This window comes from Myripristis murdjan, chromosome 3 (genome assembly GCF_902150065.1).
Source record: "Myripristis murdjan chromosome 3, fMyrMur1.1, whole genome shotgun sequence".
Lineage (NCBI taxonomy): Eukaryota > Metazoa > Chordata > Actinopteri > Holocentriformes > Holocentridae > Myripristis > Myripristis murdjan.
The window spans coordinates 7122619-7138383 of record NC_043982.1 but is presented as its reverse complement, the minus strand read 5'-3'; the positions used below and the strand labels follow the sequence as shown (position 1 = coordinate 7138383).

Below are 15765 nucleotides of genomic sequence, written 5' to 3'. Positions count from 1 at the left end.
GCCTCGAATACCCCTTTTCCACCAGGGCTGGTTCGGAGCCGGTGCCTGACTTAGCACCGCCCAAGCAGGGGCCAAACTGGTTCCAAACTGGTTCCAAACTGGTGCTAGGCAAGCACCGACTCCGAGCAGGGGCTAAACGGGAGCCAGAGAAAGGGCGGACTTACAGACTCAAACGGGAGCAGCGATCGCTATAAACGTAAAGCTAAACATACTCACCGTTCATTCCGACCACGAATATGACGGGTAGCCGGCAATAATTGTGTTTTTCACCTCTGGACCGCAATGTAGGCTTGTAAACACACGAGCAGTATTTGCATTGCTACGGTGGGTCATCCATGTTTGTTGTTGTGATTCCAAGCGAGCGTCTCGCACACCCACGTGATCACGTTTTACGATGACGTAATGACGTGGCTCTGACTTGGCTCCGCTTGGCTGTTGGCCGGTGGAAAAGCAAACTGGTTCTTTGTTGGCACCAGTTAAGCACTGGCTCTAGCACTAGCTCCGAACTAGCACCAGGTGCTTTTTGTTGGAAAATGGGCATAAGGTCCTCTGTTCAGGGTTCCTTGATCTAGGTTGTTCCATTCACACTTTAAATGTGATACTTTTTAAATGTGACACTTTGGACATGTTTAAAAAGAAGCACAAGACCCATTTGTTTAGACTTGCCTTTGTGTAATTTTTCTTTTTCTTTCTTTCTTTCTTTTTTGTTTTACTGTATTTTATGTCTATGTATGTTTATACTTTATTTCCTCTGTGAAACACTGTGTGACATGCGCTTTTGATAGCTGATATATTAGTTCCTCTGGTCAACCTAGCTGGTCAATATAATCAAACATGGCTTTTACTAATATAACTCCTTGTATAGGTCGACTACAAACTGTCATAGCTTAGCCAAATTTTAGTGGAGAAGAAAAGTGTTTGCTAATGGCTAATGGACGCTGGCAGAAACACAAGAGACAATTTTCCACTGCTTTGGTTCTCACTACAAAACCTCTCAATGCAGCGAGGTGTGACTTGCTGCAAATTGTTTTATATAGCAGTTAGCCTGGTACCATGGTAATAATACATCTAAAAAATGACTGCCATTCTCACCATCCCAGTATGTTAATTTGAATTGGAAAGACTGTTGTTCTCAATTCAAGTTCAGTGGGCAAAATATTCTCTCCAGTAAAATGGCATGTATCGGTCTTGCAGTTTGCCTGCAATGAACTCGTCAAATCCAGTGTTCATATTTTATGGCAACTACCAAAAAGTGATAGAAAACACCTTGTTGGGAACCATAAGGTGGTTAACTTGACAGAACCGTAGTTTGTATGATCAAAACTATGAACGATCTGGAATTATTGATAAACGAATCACAAGAAAAATATGGATTAAAATTATGAATCATGAAAAGATTTAATTTTTTTGGCCACATGGCCCACCCTAGTGTCCGCTGGTTTGAAGTGCTCCCCTCAGGATCCTTTTTCTAAGGCCTTTCAATTTCATCTGCCATTCTCCTTTCCCTCCACACATTTAATACTCTTAAAATTACAGCTCTAAATGGAATAAATTCCCATATTTGTCGCAGTTAATCTAGTATTACCTGCCTCCTTAAGCCTAATGTCTAACATATTTTTGGATAATGGTTTTTCAAGATCTGCCAAATTTGAGTGCTTTCAGTGTTTTTCTGAATTTAGTTAGAGCAGGCAGTTTTGGGACTTCCCCCAGGCATTGTTCTGCACTCATGCTAATGTACTCTTTTACATTTGCTATTTTAGTTCAGGTCCTGTGCTGCCAGGTGGACCAATGCGGTTGTTTACATATTCATCATTTGTTTGTCTTAGTTTTTGCTCTTGCACAAAGAAACTTAAAAAATACAGATTCAGTTCTGACTTTGTGGGTTGAGTCTTTGTGGTTAACTGATAGGAAAAGTGCAACTTTTCTGATACCTGTTGTCTAGTGCCACCACCAAGGTCGTGGATGCTAACTCATTTTCCTTCTTTGTGTTTTCACAGAGAATGCCAGCCCCGATCAGACTGCGGGAGCTGATCCGGACCATCCGGACAGCCCGGACCCAGGCAGAGGAGCGTGAGATGATCCAGAAAGAGTGTGCTGCCATACGCTCATCCTTCAGAGAGGAAGACAACACGTACCGCTGTAGAAATGTTGCAAAGCTGCTTTATATGCACATGTTGGGCTACCCAGCACATTTTGGGCAGGTAAGTTTACTGGTGGTGATGCTTCTTTCACAAAAGATTTTTTGTTTCTTTTTTACTGACACCGGTGGCCCTGCTAGTTTTGGTAGCATTGGTGCAATTCTTACATTCTGAGTCAGCAGTCCAGTGAACCAATTGCTCGTTTTCCAGCTGGAGTGCCTGAAGTTGATTGCGTCCCAGAAGTTCACTGACAAGCGAATAGGCTATTTGGGAGCTATGCTGCTGTTGGATGAGAGGCAGGATGTCCATCTACTAATGACAAATTGCATCAAAAAGTAAGTGGAGGAAACAGCCTCAGTGAATACATAGTATTTCACGTTGTGCTGTCTAAAACCTGCTCATAATGTGCTAGCAAAGGTGGGTGTTGTATAGAGGAAATGATCGCCCACACATAGTATTCTATTTCTGACAAACAATGAAATTCATGACCTGGTCTTTCCAGTATATGGTGGCCATTTTGATGCAGCCCCACAACTTGCCTTACCTGCTACTGGATCTTTATCACAACCTGTTGCTTTCATTCACTGTAGTTTCTCTCCCTCCCGCTCATCCATTATACTTCTCCCACTTCCTTTCTCTGTTGTATTTGTATTACTCTGTTCAAGGCCTTCATGTTTGTGGTTATTTTAGCTCCATAGCTTATTGATCTCGTCTTTTGTACCCTAGTGATTTAAATCACAGCACACAATACGTCCAGGGCCTGGCCTTGTGCACCTTGGGCTGCATGGGTTCCTCAGAAATGTGTCGTGACCTGGCTGGAGAGGTAGAGAAGCTGCTCAAAACATCCAACTCATACCTGAGGAAAAAAGTAAGCCTCACTATTAACGTGACTACCTTCTGTGATATTCGTTTGGCAATAAATGATGGCCATTTTGAACTTTTGTTGTTGAGATGCAAGAGCGCATGAATAGCTCTAAATTCATCCTGATATCAGCAGAAATTAAAAATCAATCCTAGAAAACCTATGACAATTGAGCTTTATCCAGTCAATCTTGTAGTGCCATCAGAGCATACAGTTAGTGTGTGTTTAGGCCCATTTTAACTGCACAGAAATCATGCAACCATGACCACAAAACGTAACATGGGTTCACATTGACTTAATTTAAATGTATTAGACATGCGATTTGTGGATGAGGTACTGGAAAATTGGAGCAAATGATTGACATTTCTACAACACTGGAAGTGCACGATACCTGTGGTTGAAAACACAGGAGCTGATACTTAAAATGGCGTGCCGAAAAAATTACATTTGGTTGAAATATTGCTTTGAGGGTAGATCAGCTCCTCTTTGGTTGTTTGTAATAAATTTAAATGTTTGTTGACAGGCAGCGCTGTGTGCAGTTCACGTCATCAGAAAGGTTCCAGAGCTTATGGAAATGTTTCTTCCAGCCACAAAAAACCTGCTGAGCGAGAAGAACCACGGTGAGTCTAAAGGGTCTGTCAGGATGGAGTTGTTGGCAGTTGTGTCCTTGTCCTACACTAATGCAGACTTCACCCTTGATCCTGCCTCTCACTGCGCTCTGCACCTAACAGCTGGGCGGCTCATGTCCTTTTTGTGGTGTCCTTTATATAGGAGATTTGAATTAATGAGTCTGTCATAGCTGTGGGGCTTCTGTCCCCCACAAAGGGTAGATATGTCACAAGCAAAAAAAAGGGAATGCGCAAATAGCATGTGGTCCTGTCAAAACCAATAGTGATGTTGCTTCAGATTGGGAATTTGGACTTGCATCAGTTTTAAAAACAGCCTGCAATAGTTGCTCCTTGGGCATGCAGGTATTTGTTTGCTCTTTTTTATAGATCATTCTTGTCTTGGAATTAAAAATAATTGTCTTCAGTGCCTTTTTTTAGTTTTATAAATGTGTCAAGTGTGGTTTCTTCCTTTTCTTAAAACGTTAAGAAGTCTCCATGCCATCTGCTTCAGAACTGTAAGGTAATGATCCCACAGTTGGTCAGGAAGCTGTTTACTCAAAAACTTGTCAATATCAAAGCAAGCAGATTTTTTTTCTGGTATCTGAGAGGGATTTCTGGAGAGTAGTCATAGTTTCAAAGACTAGCAAATAGCTTGTAAGCCAGTACACAAGGAAAGCAACTCCCTGTGTGAAATTTCTGTGCACACTCTGCAGATACTGATGATCTGCCCTGGGGACAGACTGAGCAGTAGCCCCTACAGTCCACTTGAGTTTGCTGTTGTGCATCTACCTTTGCACCTCCCAGTTTTTCAGATTTGTCATCTGTAATGTGCCATCACTTTGCCTTTTGCTGTGAACCTGTTAAATCTCTCTGTTAAGGCAGCAACAATGTCTCTTTCTGAACCACTGCTCTGTAACAAAGCCTGTTCATGGAAAATATTTGTAAAATCTTCCTTTAAACCATACAGTCTTGCTCCATTTGTATGGTAGGGTTTTGCAAGTTGAGCTTCTAGCCACTTCAACTTGAATGTAAAACTTTCAGTGTATCTTAAGAGGAATGGGGATAATCTTAACTGATCCAATGACCTGCCCATACCCTAACCATGGTCTTCATCCTTACCCCATTCTACATTGCTTTCCAGTGGAATGCACTGCTAAGCCATCTTGAGGTGTTGTGGTCTTAGTTCTGTTAAAAACTGTGGTGGGAGATAGTCACTCCCTCACACATTTAAATAGGGCTTCTATATAAATGTTCATTATGAAATCAGGACTGCCTTGGTAAATGTTTTTCCCCTCTATCTTTATAGCAAGAGCGCAGGTACTTAATGCTGTCTACACAGCTGTCATCGATGTCCTTGTTGTCATTTTCAGAAGTAATGAACTCGAATGGAAACTGGAGAGTCATTTTCTTGTAAATTTATTGATTCATAATGAATACCCTTTTCCCACCCTGTCATTCATCCAGGTGTTCTCCACACATCAGTTGTCCTGCTCACTGAGATGTGTGAAAGAAGTCCTGACATGCTCTCCCACTTCAGAAAGGTACGGATAGATAAATTCACCAACAGACACTCAGGAACTATTAACACATTTGTCTTAAGCTCACGTCGCATTTCATTCTCCCTTTGCGTACACGTTTCCTTTTGATATAGCTAAGACAAACATTTTCTACTTGTTAAGGCTTGGATTGCTATCCAGGATTGCTCTACACTCAAACTATGTCACAGTCTTGATCTCCTTTCCGCTCTGTTTTTCCCTGTATTTCAGCTGCTACTGTACTACTCCTTCCCTAGCTGTAACAGAGTTGTGCCAGAAGCCCCACCCCTCACGCTCATGATCGAAACATTATTTTGAGCTCTCTGAAAGTGAATGATTTCCAGTTCCCCTCCCTAACATCTACCTCATATTTTTTCTGTCATTTGTCTTTGTTACAATTCCTGCATTGTGTTAGAATGAGAAGGTAAGAGTACATTCTGATTCCATAGCTGGTGCATGCTGTAACTAGTAATCACTCCACACGGTCACCTTAGACGTAATCAGATTTGTGTAATGTCATTTCCCTGTGTTTTTCTTTATTTTTCTTTTTATTTTAGTTATTTCTTTTTTCCTTTTTTTTAATTGTATAGTGATCATTACTATGTCACTGTTCTTTTTAATATAATGAAAACAATTTTCTTCCATTTGTCAGAAACATTTCTCACTATTGTCAAAGTGTCATTATTAGCCTAATATGCAACTCATTTAATCACCGTTAATTTGAAACAGTGTGGGTGGGTGTGTTTTCAATTGATCACTCCAGGTGTTGTCACATGGCACAGATTGACACTATATCTGTCACCGTCAGAGTATAATCTCTGTATTATGTCAGTACATGTTGCTGGTCCATGTATTTATAGAGGTGGCATTATCCCCTGAACAAGTTGAACGATTTACAAGAGTTTGGCAAACCACCACTAGGATTTCATGTTTGCATTTTACCCTATTTAAGTTTACTCTTTGATAGCCTGTATTTGCAAGGTTTCAAGAAATCAAAGTTACAACAGCCTTGAAAAGTTCTTGATTTAGAAAGCATGGCAGGTGTAATATTCTAAAGTCTAAAAAAAAGTTAACCAAACTTGCACAGTCAAGGTACAGTGACAGAGAATATTATTTACTGTTGTAAACAGTTTTTTTTTTTAACCCAAATGTTCTAACCCAATGTTGTCATTCAATCAAGGTTTTAATTACAAATCCTGAAAAAATAATTTTACAATTGCTCTCATCCACAAGTTTTAATTACCTGCTACAGATTTTAATTGTTTATCCCCATCCCCCTATCTTTGAGATCAATTTGCCTCCCGGTCATAGAGAATAAAACTGAAATCACTTTCCTTAAAGTTTAAGGATAATGATAAATGAATTTTGAACAAGAGAATTAGCAATGTTGTAAGATGCAGATAAAGCATTCTGACACCCCTCCTCTTTTTCTTTCCTGTTGTTGGTCTTTTTGTAGCTGGTTCCACAGTTGGTGAGAATCCTGAAGAACCTAATCATGTCTGGATACTCTCCTGAGCATGATGTGTCAGGCATAAGCGACCCTTTCCTGCAGGTAAATCTTCCTTTTACTCACTTTCACTGATTTCCACAAAATGATGGTGTGATAGTGAGCTTAGCCTATCACAACCAGTTGCATAATTTCCCAATGGATTCACATAAAATAGCAACATTTTGTGGAATGGTTGGTCTTGAGCCATGGATGAGTAGATTAACTTTTCATGCTGATTGACCACAATGGGGCGTGGCAGGTGATGTGGCCTATCACAAGAGAGTGCATAACACCAGCAACAGAAATATTCTCTAAATCAACCATACACACATAACTGTTTGTTTGAATTTATTAAACAACAACATTACCTTCAACAAAAGCACAAAAAGTAAGAACTGCCAAAGTTTGATTTGGTCAACCATGTGACGTGGAGTATCTGCATAGCGTTGGCGGAGGTATGCACTCTGTGTGTGCCATCGTTCTAGCTTTGATATTGCATTTACCAGGCAGCACAATGAGGAGGTTCAAGACTTTGATGCAAACATATTTTACAGCCAGTATTTGTAAATACATGTTGACAGAAAGGGTATTCAGTGGACATAGAAAACCTCAGAAATACTCAAAGAATTTTCCTATGAGGATTAATAAATAAAGGATAAAAGATCATATTATATTACATCTGTGACTGACGATTCTTGTTATTTTCTTCAGGTGCGGATATTGAGACTACTGCGAATTTTAGGCAGGAGCGACGACGACTCGAGTGAAGCGATGAACGACATTCTTGCACAGGTTAGAAGTAAACACTGACATTGCTTTTGTCCAAAGCCTCTCTGATGGATTGTTGTCCTGACAAATGTGTTGTTTTTATACGTGTAGGTTGCAACCAACACAGAGACGAGTAAAAATGTTGGCAACGCAATCCTGTACGAGACCGTACTGACTATAATGGACATCAAATCAGAAAGTGGACTGAGGGTGAGTTAATATAATTGGTTGAAAAATTTCCCTCTCTCTTTTTTTGTTTTTTTGCTTTTTGTTAATGCTTTTTTCTTACAGGTGTTGGCCATTAACATACTAGGTCGCTTCCTTCTCAACAATGACAAAAATATAAGGTAGGTTTATTTGACAGTTGCTCACATCTGAACCATATCAGATCCTAGTAGATAAAAGTTAAATTTTCATTTCATGGCAATTATATTTTGTAAACTTGCCATTCCAGATATGTTGCACTGACATCTCTACTAAAGACGGTACAAACAGACCACAATGCAGTGCAGAGGCATCGGAGCACCATTGTGGATTGTTTAAAAGACCTGGATGTGTCCATCAAGAGGTGAGCCGCAGAGGATCATCTGAGTTCCAGTTTGCTGAGGCTGCACTACATATTTACCCTTTTTGCCAGTCAGCCTTTTTTAATTCTGACCATTGTCTTCTTTTTGCTGTGTGTAGGCGTGCAATGGAATTGAGTTTCGCCCTGGTGAATGGCAACAATATCAGGGGCATGATGAAGGAGTTGCTCTACTTCCTGGACTCCTGTGACCCAGAATTCAAAGCAGACTGTGCGTCGGGAGTCTTCCTCGCTGCAGAGAAGTACGGGACACGTACTGCATTCACAACAAATTAAAGCTGTGCTGAGTGTCACTGGTCTGATAACACATCCAGACAGCTTTCAGTTGTTTGTTCCTAGTACTTTGAGAGGAAAGGTAAAGATTGATAGAACTTGTTTGCAGGAACTGTCACTGTTTAAAGGACCACTTCACCCACAGTGAATGATATTTTAATAAAGTTTGCTGCCCATTTGCTGCCTGAGTTTAATCCCTGACAAAGAGTTTTACTTGCAAGCCTTCATGGTAAACTGAGCAATTAATCAAAATATTATCGGAATTGCAACATGGCCAAGTACAATATCCAAATCACAGGAGCTGTAATTTTTTGATAAAGGGAAAATTTGCGACAAAACGCTGTTGTACATAAAGTATTATGATGCTACAGAGATACCCTGGCCTACAAATTTTCCAGATGTAAGACAACATGTTTGTTTGATACAGACCCCAGCAAATATCACACCTTTATCATTTTAATAACCTTTTCCATGAAAATGAAAATTATAATGCAAACAGTATTATTCATACTAAAACTGAATCACATCACAATGGCAAAAATTATGGCAGTATGTTTTTTTTTTTTAACCATATCATTCAGCTATAGTAAACATACAGTCCAGAGACGCTAGCTTTATCTGATCAAGTGCAAATTCTGGGTGTATAATTTCACAATTGTACAATAGCAAAACAATAGCTAAAGTTCCCTTTAAGAAGCTCAAGTGTTCCCAAGTGTTTGGGAAGTACTGAGCATTCAGCTGGGTACCAGAGACTTGATTTAAACAGAGTGATGAGTGTGAGCTTCTTAAAAGTCTTGATGGTGTTTTGCTGTTGTAAAATAGTGAAATTGCACCCATTTCTTTCCACTGGATCAGATATGGCTTGAGTTTTTGGAATATGACTTAACCATGAAAGCTTGCGAGTAAAACTTTTTCAGGGATCAAAGGCGGCACTGTGAGTACAAATATAATCCATCATGGGTGAAGTGTCCCTTTAAGCATCTGACATCCCTCCACGTAAAGGTTTGTTTCTGTTATGTCAGGGGGATCGATGGTGAACATATTGAAATGTTGTGTGATGATAACATATGTGATCCACCGTCTGAAAAGACCGTGTTGATATCATTTATTCTCTGACAGCATTTGTCTCACACTTGACCTCTCGCAGCACACGGTACAGGTGACCTTTTCCACATTTCACTCTCAGCCTGACACAGTGTCCAATCAGTGTCTACTCTGTTTTACAGGTATGCCCCATCGAAAAGATGGCACATAGACACCATTATGAGAGTCCTGACAACAGTACGTATACTGCTGTGACAACACTACAGTGTCTCATTTTATTGAGCTCTTTGGATGTGGTTCTCAGATAGTAGCTCTGGCAGCAACCTTAATCAGCTTTCTCCTTCAAATTTCTACTCTCCCTCACAGGCAGGGAGCTATGTGCGAGACGATTCCGTTCCCAACCTCATCCAGCTCATCACCAACAGTGTGGAGATGCACGCCTACACAGTACAGAGACTTTACAAAGCTCTGCTGGACGACATCTCTCAGGTCAGTTCAGTGCTGATTTCATCCAGATACACTACCGTTCAAAAGTTTGGACATTGTACTATTTACTACAGCAACTGAAAGAAAGATATTTTTAGTTCCAGTAAACAAATGTTTTTATTTGTACTTAATATAATTGAAGTGTTTTCTCTGGTCGCAGATCAACACCAGTTCTTATCAAAAACCAAAAAATAGGAACAGAAGTGAATTTGAGCAGTAGTCACTACTCTTCAGTTTGGAAGTTTCGAATCGCTTAGAATTTTTTTGTTTTTGAAAGAAACTGACACTTTTATTCACTAAGCATCAAACCAATCCCAAATATAGCCAAGAGGGTATTCTTTCCGTTTGAAATAGCTGTTCTTAATTCAGTCTTTACACATTTTCAGTAGCCATTACTGCAGTTTTCTAATAACACAATGTTACCTCATTTTTGAGTAATTATGCCAGTGTGTACAATTGGTTCTAGAGAAACCACCTGCTTTATATTAAGTGTAAATAAAAATGATTGTGCTGCTTACTGAAGCTGAAATTATCTGTCTTTCAGCATTTCTTATGTTCAGTTTTGATTTAAAAATAGCCAAAAACAACTTTCCCTAGACACAAAAACAGAAAAGCTTTGATTCCAGACTATTGAATAGTAGTGTGTTTCCACTTTGGACATATATCCACTCATAGATTAGATTACAGCAATCAGTGTTTGTGGTTCTGTCTAGCTGAAGAATACATCATAGGTGAACTTGTGTTTCTCTGTTTTCCGTAGCAACCTCTGGTGCAGGTGTCGTCCTGGTGCATAGGAGAGTACGGGGACCTGCTGGTATCGGGGCAGTGTGAGGAGGAAGAGCCCATTCAGGTACCTGGAAAAGTCCAAGCCAAGCATGACAAAAACACTCACACACCCATACATTCACTTATTTACAGTAGCCTACCAAAGTACAGTATCAGACAGGCCTGCCACTAACAAATCTTCTAAAGTCTAACAATAAAACCTTTAAAGGAACATTTGATTTGATTTGATTTGAAGTATCCTTTATTTAACCAGGAAGGTCCCATTGAAATACAGTATCTCTTCTTCCAGGGAATCGTGGTCAAGATGGCTACAAAAAGTTCATTCACTTACACAAAACAATGCAGAAGTGCAGATTCTAATTTCAAAGTTCCTAACACAGTTCACGTCAGTGTCAGGTCAGGGCTATCTGAAGCAAGAGCAAGTTTCCTGGAAAATACTCTGAAACATATTTTTAAATGTGTTTAAAGGGGGTAATGCTGCCAGGTATCAGTTATTTTTGAAGTTCATTCCACACCCAAGGTGCACTGACAGAAAAAGCAGCTCTACCCAGCTCCAGTTGCACTTTTGGAAGCTTGAATGAAGCTCTGCATCCCTTGCTGATCTTGGAGCAACAGCACTTCAGAAACCTATGAACTTCTGAGAAATGTGTTTTCTGTTTTCTTCCTTTGCTAAAGGTGACTGAGGATGAAGTCTTAGATGTGCTGGAAGGCCTCCTGGTGTCCAATCTGTCCACGCCTGTTACTCGGGGCTATGCCCTTACTGCCATCATGAAGCTGTCTACTCGCTTCAGCAGCGTTAAGTAAGTCATTGTCTTGTACACCTATCTTATGCCTTAAAATGCATAACCCATCATACATTTTCCTCCTGTTAACCTATAACTTTTATTTTATTTGATTTTTTGTTTTATTTGATATTTTGTAGCCGAATCAAGAAGGTGGTTTCAATATATGGCAGTAGCATCGACGTGGAGCTGCAGCAGAGAGCTGTGGAGTACAACGCGCTTTTCAAGAAATATGATCACATGAGGTAAAAGAGCATTACCCTCTACCAGTCATTCATGTCACAGCCACATTGTGTCAGTAAGTAGATTATAAGGGGAAAATGTGCTCCTCAAATGCTACTTTTGGTCCTCAGTGTCTCTTTGTGTGTCTCTTGAATTTTGCCTCTTTATAGGCCTGCTCTCCTAGAGCGAATGCCCATTATGGAGAAAACTGCTACTAATGGCCCCACAGAGATTGTACAGACCAACGGGGAGACAGAGCCCTCTGTTCTTGACACAAAACATCCACCACCTGTCACCCAGCCGGCCAACCAGGTGAGGGCAGTGAGAAAGACTTACTAATGAAACAAAAGCACAGACAGTCCCTGAGCTCAATAACCAGATGAGCATTTAATTTTTTCCTTCATAACTGATAAATCATGTTATTATGGTGAAACTGGGCATTCATAATATAAAATTCCTAAAGATAAAAATGGAAGGGTATGTTTGGACTAGGGGTGTATGATACTGACAAAAAATCATATCTCAATATTTTGGGGGGATTTTGTCAATAATATTAATAGATAATATATTGCATCCCTCAAAATGTATATAAAAAAAAAAACTAATATGTTTGTAAAAGTCTTGTATTGTACTAGCTCGCTTTTGTTAATAGTATATTAGATACTGTTATATCAGACGATATTATCTAATCTGTTGTTGTGGCAAAATATGAAAGCCTGTGCAGTTTATGCTCCAGAGTTTGCCGACTTGAATCATACAATTTAGGCAGAGCTGTATGACAGAAATATTTCCAGCTAGGTAGGGTGTGCAAAGTTGTCAAAGTTTTTTGAAACCGGCTCTCTCGGCCGCTTGAATTGGCACCATATCTTTTGCAATGCAACTGGTGACAGCCTTTGTTATTTCTTGCCATCTGTTGACCTTCTTGTCTTAAGGCGCTCTTTTGCAGAATGACTCTGCCAAACTTTGCTGAGTGTGTTTTTGTTTTACCAGTACCTCAGCTGGTCGGTTGTGGTTGACCGCTGACTCCTGAAGATTTTCATATTCTCTATATTTGTCATTTCGCACATTGTTAAAACAACAATTAAGATATTGTCATCGATGGTATATATCACACATCCCTAGTTTGGACTTTCAAAGTGTGTTCCTAAAATTTACTCAAAACTGTGTCAGATTCATAAAAACACAATTGAGTATAAAGCAGCTAAATACAACTTTCTTCGATCTCTCTGTCTTTATTATTTTAAAGTTGTGTGAATAGGTAGATTGCAGGTGTTTGAACATGTTTTGTCCTTGTCCTCCAGGCTAATGATTTGTTAGACCTGCTGGGTGGTAATGATGTGGTGCCAGTGATCCAGACCACGCTGCCCACCAAGCCTGCCTCAGCCGGAGGAGAGCTGCTCGATCTGCTGGGGGACCTCTCACTAACTGGTAGGAGGCGCACTTTGTAACTTTTACTGTGAATCTTTCCCCTCTTCACAGGTAACATTGGGCCTCACACAAGAAGGGCACATATTAACAAATTTGTTCTTAAATGGAAAGTACAAGTGTTTTAAGAGAAGTCACCGCATTCACAAGGAGTCTCATAAACAAAAACTAAACAAAACTTAAGACTGCTCTAGACCTGTCATGTTATCATTTCAACAGTCAGTTCCCTTAACCTACAGTATACTTTTTGAGAAAGGATTGCCACTAAAGAAATAACTTAATAATTAAATGAATAGATGTCAGCTGACCCATCTCATATTTCCAGTCTGAGGATGAGCTTCTCCCCTACAGCACAGTACAGAGTTCCCAAGTGTACTCGCTTTTAAAACGTATTTGTACCAACTTGTTTTACTGTGTTAAATAATGAAATTGGGCACAAAATGCCAAGATAAAAAAAATACAAAAACGTCTTGTATGAGGCCCAGCGTTACTAATGATCAGGATAAACTGGTGCTGGAACTCAGCTTACCCACCTTTATGTTCAGATTTTTTTTTTGGGCTGACATAAATCTTAGTGACATCAGTTCACATCATATTTGATGTCAAATACCATCAAATAAAGGGAAATTGTTCAACAAGGCCTTTTAAATTAAAAGGGGTAAAATGTATGTATATTTTCAGTAAAGATTTTCTTAAAATATTATTTTTTGGTTTACCTTTTATAATGATCCCTGACTGTAGACAGTTAGCTTTCCTATAAACTCCTTTTACCCAATACACATAGTTGCTGCTTGTCAAGAGTTGGTCATAAATAGCAAACCAACTTGTATGTCTTGACTGGAGCCATAATGGCAGTTGGCAGTAGTTTGTGTGGGTTTTTCCTTGTCCTGCTGAACCCCAGTGTGTTGCTCTCCCCTCCCCAGGTGGTCCAGCCCCTGCTCCTGCCCCCTCTGTGCCCACTTCCCAGCCCCCTTTCCTCCTGGATGGCCTCTCCTCACAGCCCCTGTTCAATGACATTGCAGCGGCAGGTGAGAGTCAAGCCCCAGTGTTTGTGGCACCCCACACCCTCTTTTTCACTTGCTCTGCAGATTCCTTTACCATCCACTCCTAAATGTAGTTGTTGGGATTGTCCCTCCGCATCAGAGCGTTTAGTGGTCATTATGTTGTTTTATTCTTGGATTACTATGATGCGTCTTGTGAAATGTTAGCTGTGGCTGAGGCTTGGGAAAGGGTGTCATTATCTCTAAATATGCTGGTCTCCACCTCTGCAATCTCTATATAGGTATCCCTCCTATGACGGCATACAACAAGAACGGCCTGAAAATAGAGTTCACATTCGAGAGAGCCAACCCCAATCCAAACATAGCAGTTATCACCATCCATGCCTCTAACTCCACCGAGGCGGATATGACAGACTTCGTTTTTCAGGCTGCAGTACCAAAGGTAAGCAGGCACAGTCTGGAGTTGATTTTGAAGTGTTTAATCATGAAACATTCAAGAGTGTAATAGTGTTCAATGCTGCTTGGCAGGTTTTCTAAATCAAATTAATATGCAGTTGCCTGTTTATTTTCAGTGTGTATAGCTTACAGTTTGCACATCTGAGCACATTTCTGTGCATATGTTCTTCCATCTGCACACTTGCTTACCTGCACTGCAAATTTAGTAATGTAGAATCCCAATGATGCACATTCTACACACACACACACACACATTGTAATCCTTCTCCCACTAGACTTAGCTCTGGGCTCAGACCCCTGTTAGCCCTGGATTAATTGTCTTTTCACACCGGAATGTGGGATATCCTCTCTCTTAGCCCAGGGCTAACAAACTCCACTTCAGAGCAGGTTATTCCTGATTTTCTGGTCATATCCCTGATTAGTCAGGTCTGCATGAATCCAGGTTTGAATCCAGGTTAGAACAACAGCAGTAGAATACTTTTGAAAAGCAATAGTTTGTTCAATCAAAACTGTGCCACAGTATTCTAAAGACACTGAACCTGGGCTTCTATTTTCAAGTGTGAATCTTTAGTCTGGGGCTAACAGTAGAGTCATGGGTTAATATGTCTGAGTGTGAATCAAGGCTAACCTAACCACGGCTTAGTTAGCCTAGGGCTAACAAAAGTAAGCGTGAAAATAGCTCTTTTGCTGTGCATTTTGGGTCTTAAAACTGAAATAATTTGCTAACCTTTAATTGGTCAGCACTGATGTGAATATATCTCTAGTGACATAATATTCATGTCTTTTCTCTCTTCAGTCGTTTGTTCTTAAGCCCTGTAGAGCTGTTTTTCAAGAGATGCTATACAAATACATTTTTCTGTTGGTAGTGATCTTCTTTGAGGCCAAAATGAGCATGAGGAAGATGCTGTATATTTTGTATTAATTGTATTTGTTTGTTGTAAATGTGCATTTTGTCATGGTCAAGACTTTGAAGCAGTTCTGGTATTTACATTCTGTTCTGTGCTGCTGCAGTGACCCAGTTTCCCCATGGGTATCATTAAATTTTCATCTAATGTAATGTCCCCCACTCTGTCAGACGTTCCAGCTGCAGCTCCTATCCCCAAGCAGTAATGTTGTCCCAGCACTCAACCAGGGAACCGTCACACAGGTTATCAGAGTCCTCAACCCACAGAAGGTACTTTTTGTGTGTGTGTGTGTGTGTGTGTGTGTTCTTTTACAAATTAACTCTGATTATCAATATATTTTCCTAAGCAGTTTACCTTTTACAGCACACAGTATGTCTTGAGCTGACAGGAGAGATTTGCAGA

The 15765-nt window shown here is 40.1% G+C and overlaps 1 protein-coding gene across 4 annotated transcripts in view; it reads left to right on the top strand.

Moving 5' to 3' along the window:
• Positions 1–15765, top strand: part of ap1g1 (adaptor related protein complex 1 subunit gamma 1) — a 32347-nt gene that overhangs the window by 11212 nt on the left and 5370 nt on the right. The window contains exons 2-23 of one of the 4 annotated variants that reach the window (XM_030044856.1): positions 1998–2201; positions 2349–2473; positions 2865–3006; positions 3524–3620; positions 5073–5149; positions 5559–5567; positions 6600–6695; positions 7344–7424; positions 7512–7610; positions 7692–7747; positions 7855–7968; positions 8085–8225; positions 9483–9537; positions 9667–9789; positions 10547–10636; positions 11248–11372; positions 11495–11599; positions 11747–11888; positions 12878–13004; positions 13925–14029; positions 14284–14444; positions 15534–15632. In XM_030044856.1, coding sequence (XP_029900716.1) covers positions 2001–2201; positions 2349–2473; positions 2865–3006; positions 3524–3620; positions 5073–5149; positions 5559–5567; positions 6600–6695; positions 7344–7424; positions 7512–7610; positions 7692–7747; positions 7855–7968; positions 8085–8225; positions 9483–9537; positions 9667–9789; positions 10547–10636; positions 11248–11372; positions 11495–11599; positions 11747–11888; positions 12878–13004; positions 13925–14029; positions 14284–14444; positions 15534–15632 — 2370 coding nt within the window. In that variant the 5' untranslated portion in view covers positions 1998–2000. Of the gene's footprint in view, positions 1–1997; positions 2202–2348; positions 2474–2864; positions 3007–3523; positions 3621–5072; positions 5150–5558; positions 5568–6599; positions 6696–7343; positions 7425–7511; positions 7611–7691; positions 7748–7854; positions 7969–8084; positions 8226–9482; positions 9538–9666; positions 9790–10546; positions 10637–11247; positions 11373–11494; positions 11600–11746; positions 11889–12877; positions 13005–13924; positions 14030–14283; positions 14445–15533; positions 15633–15765 lie in introns of those variants that run through there. The other 3 variants (XM_030044860.1, XM_030044866.1, XM_030044872.1) reach the window with 3 other exon arrangements.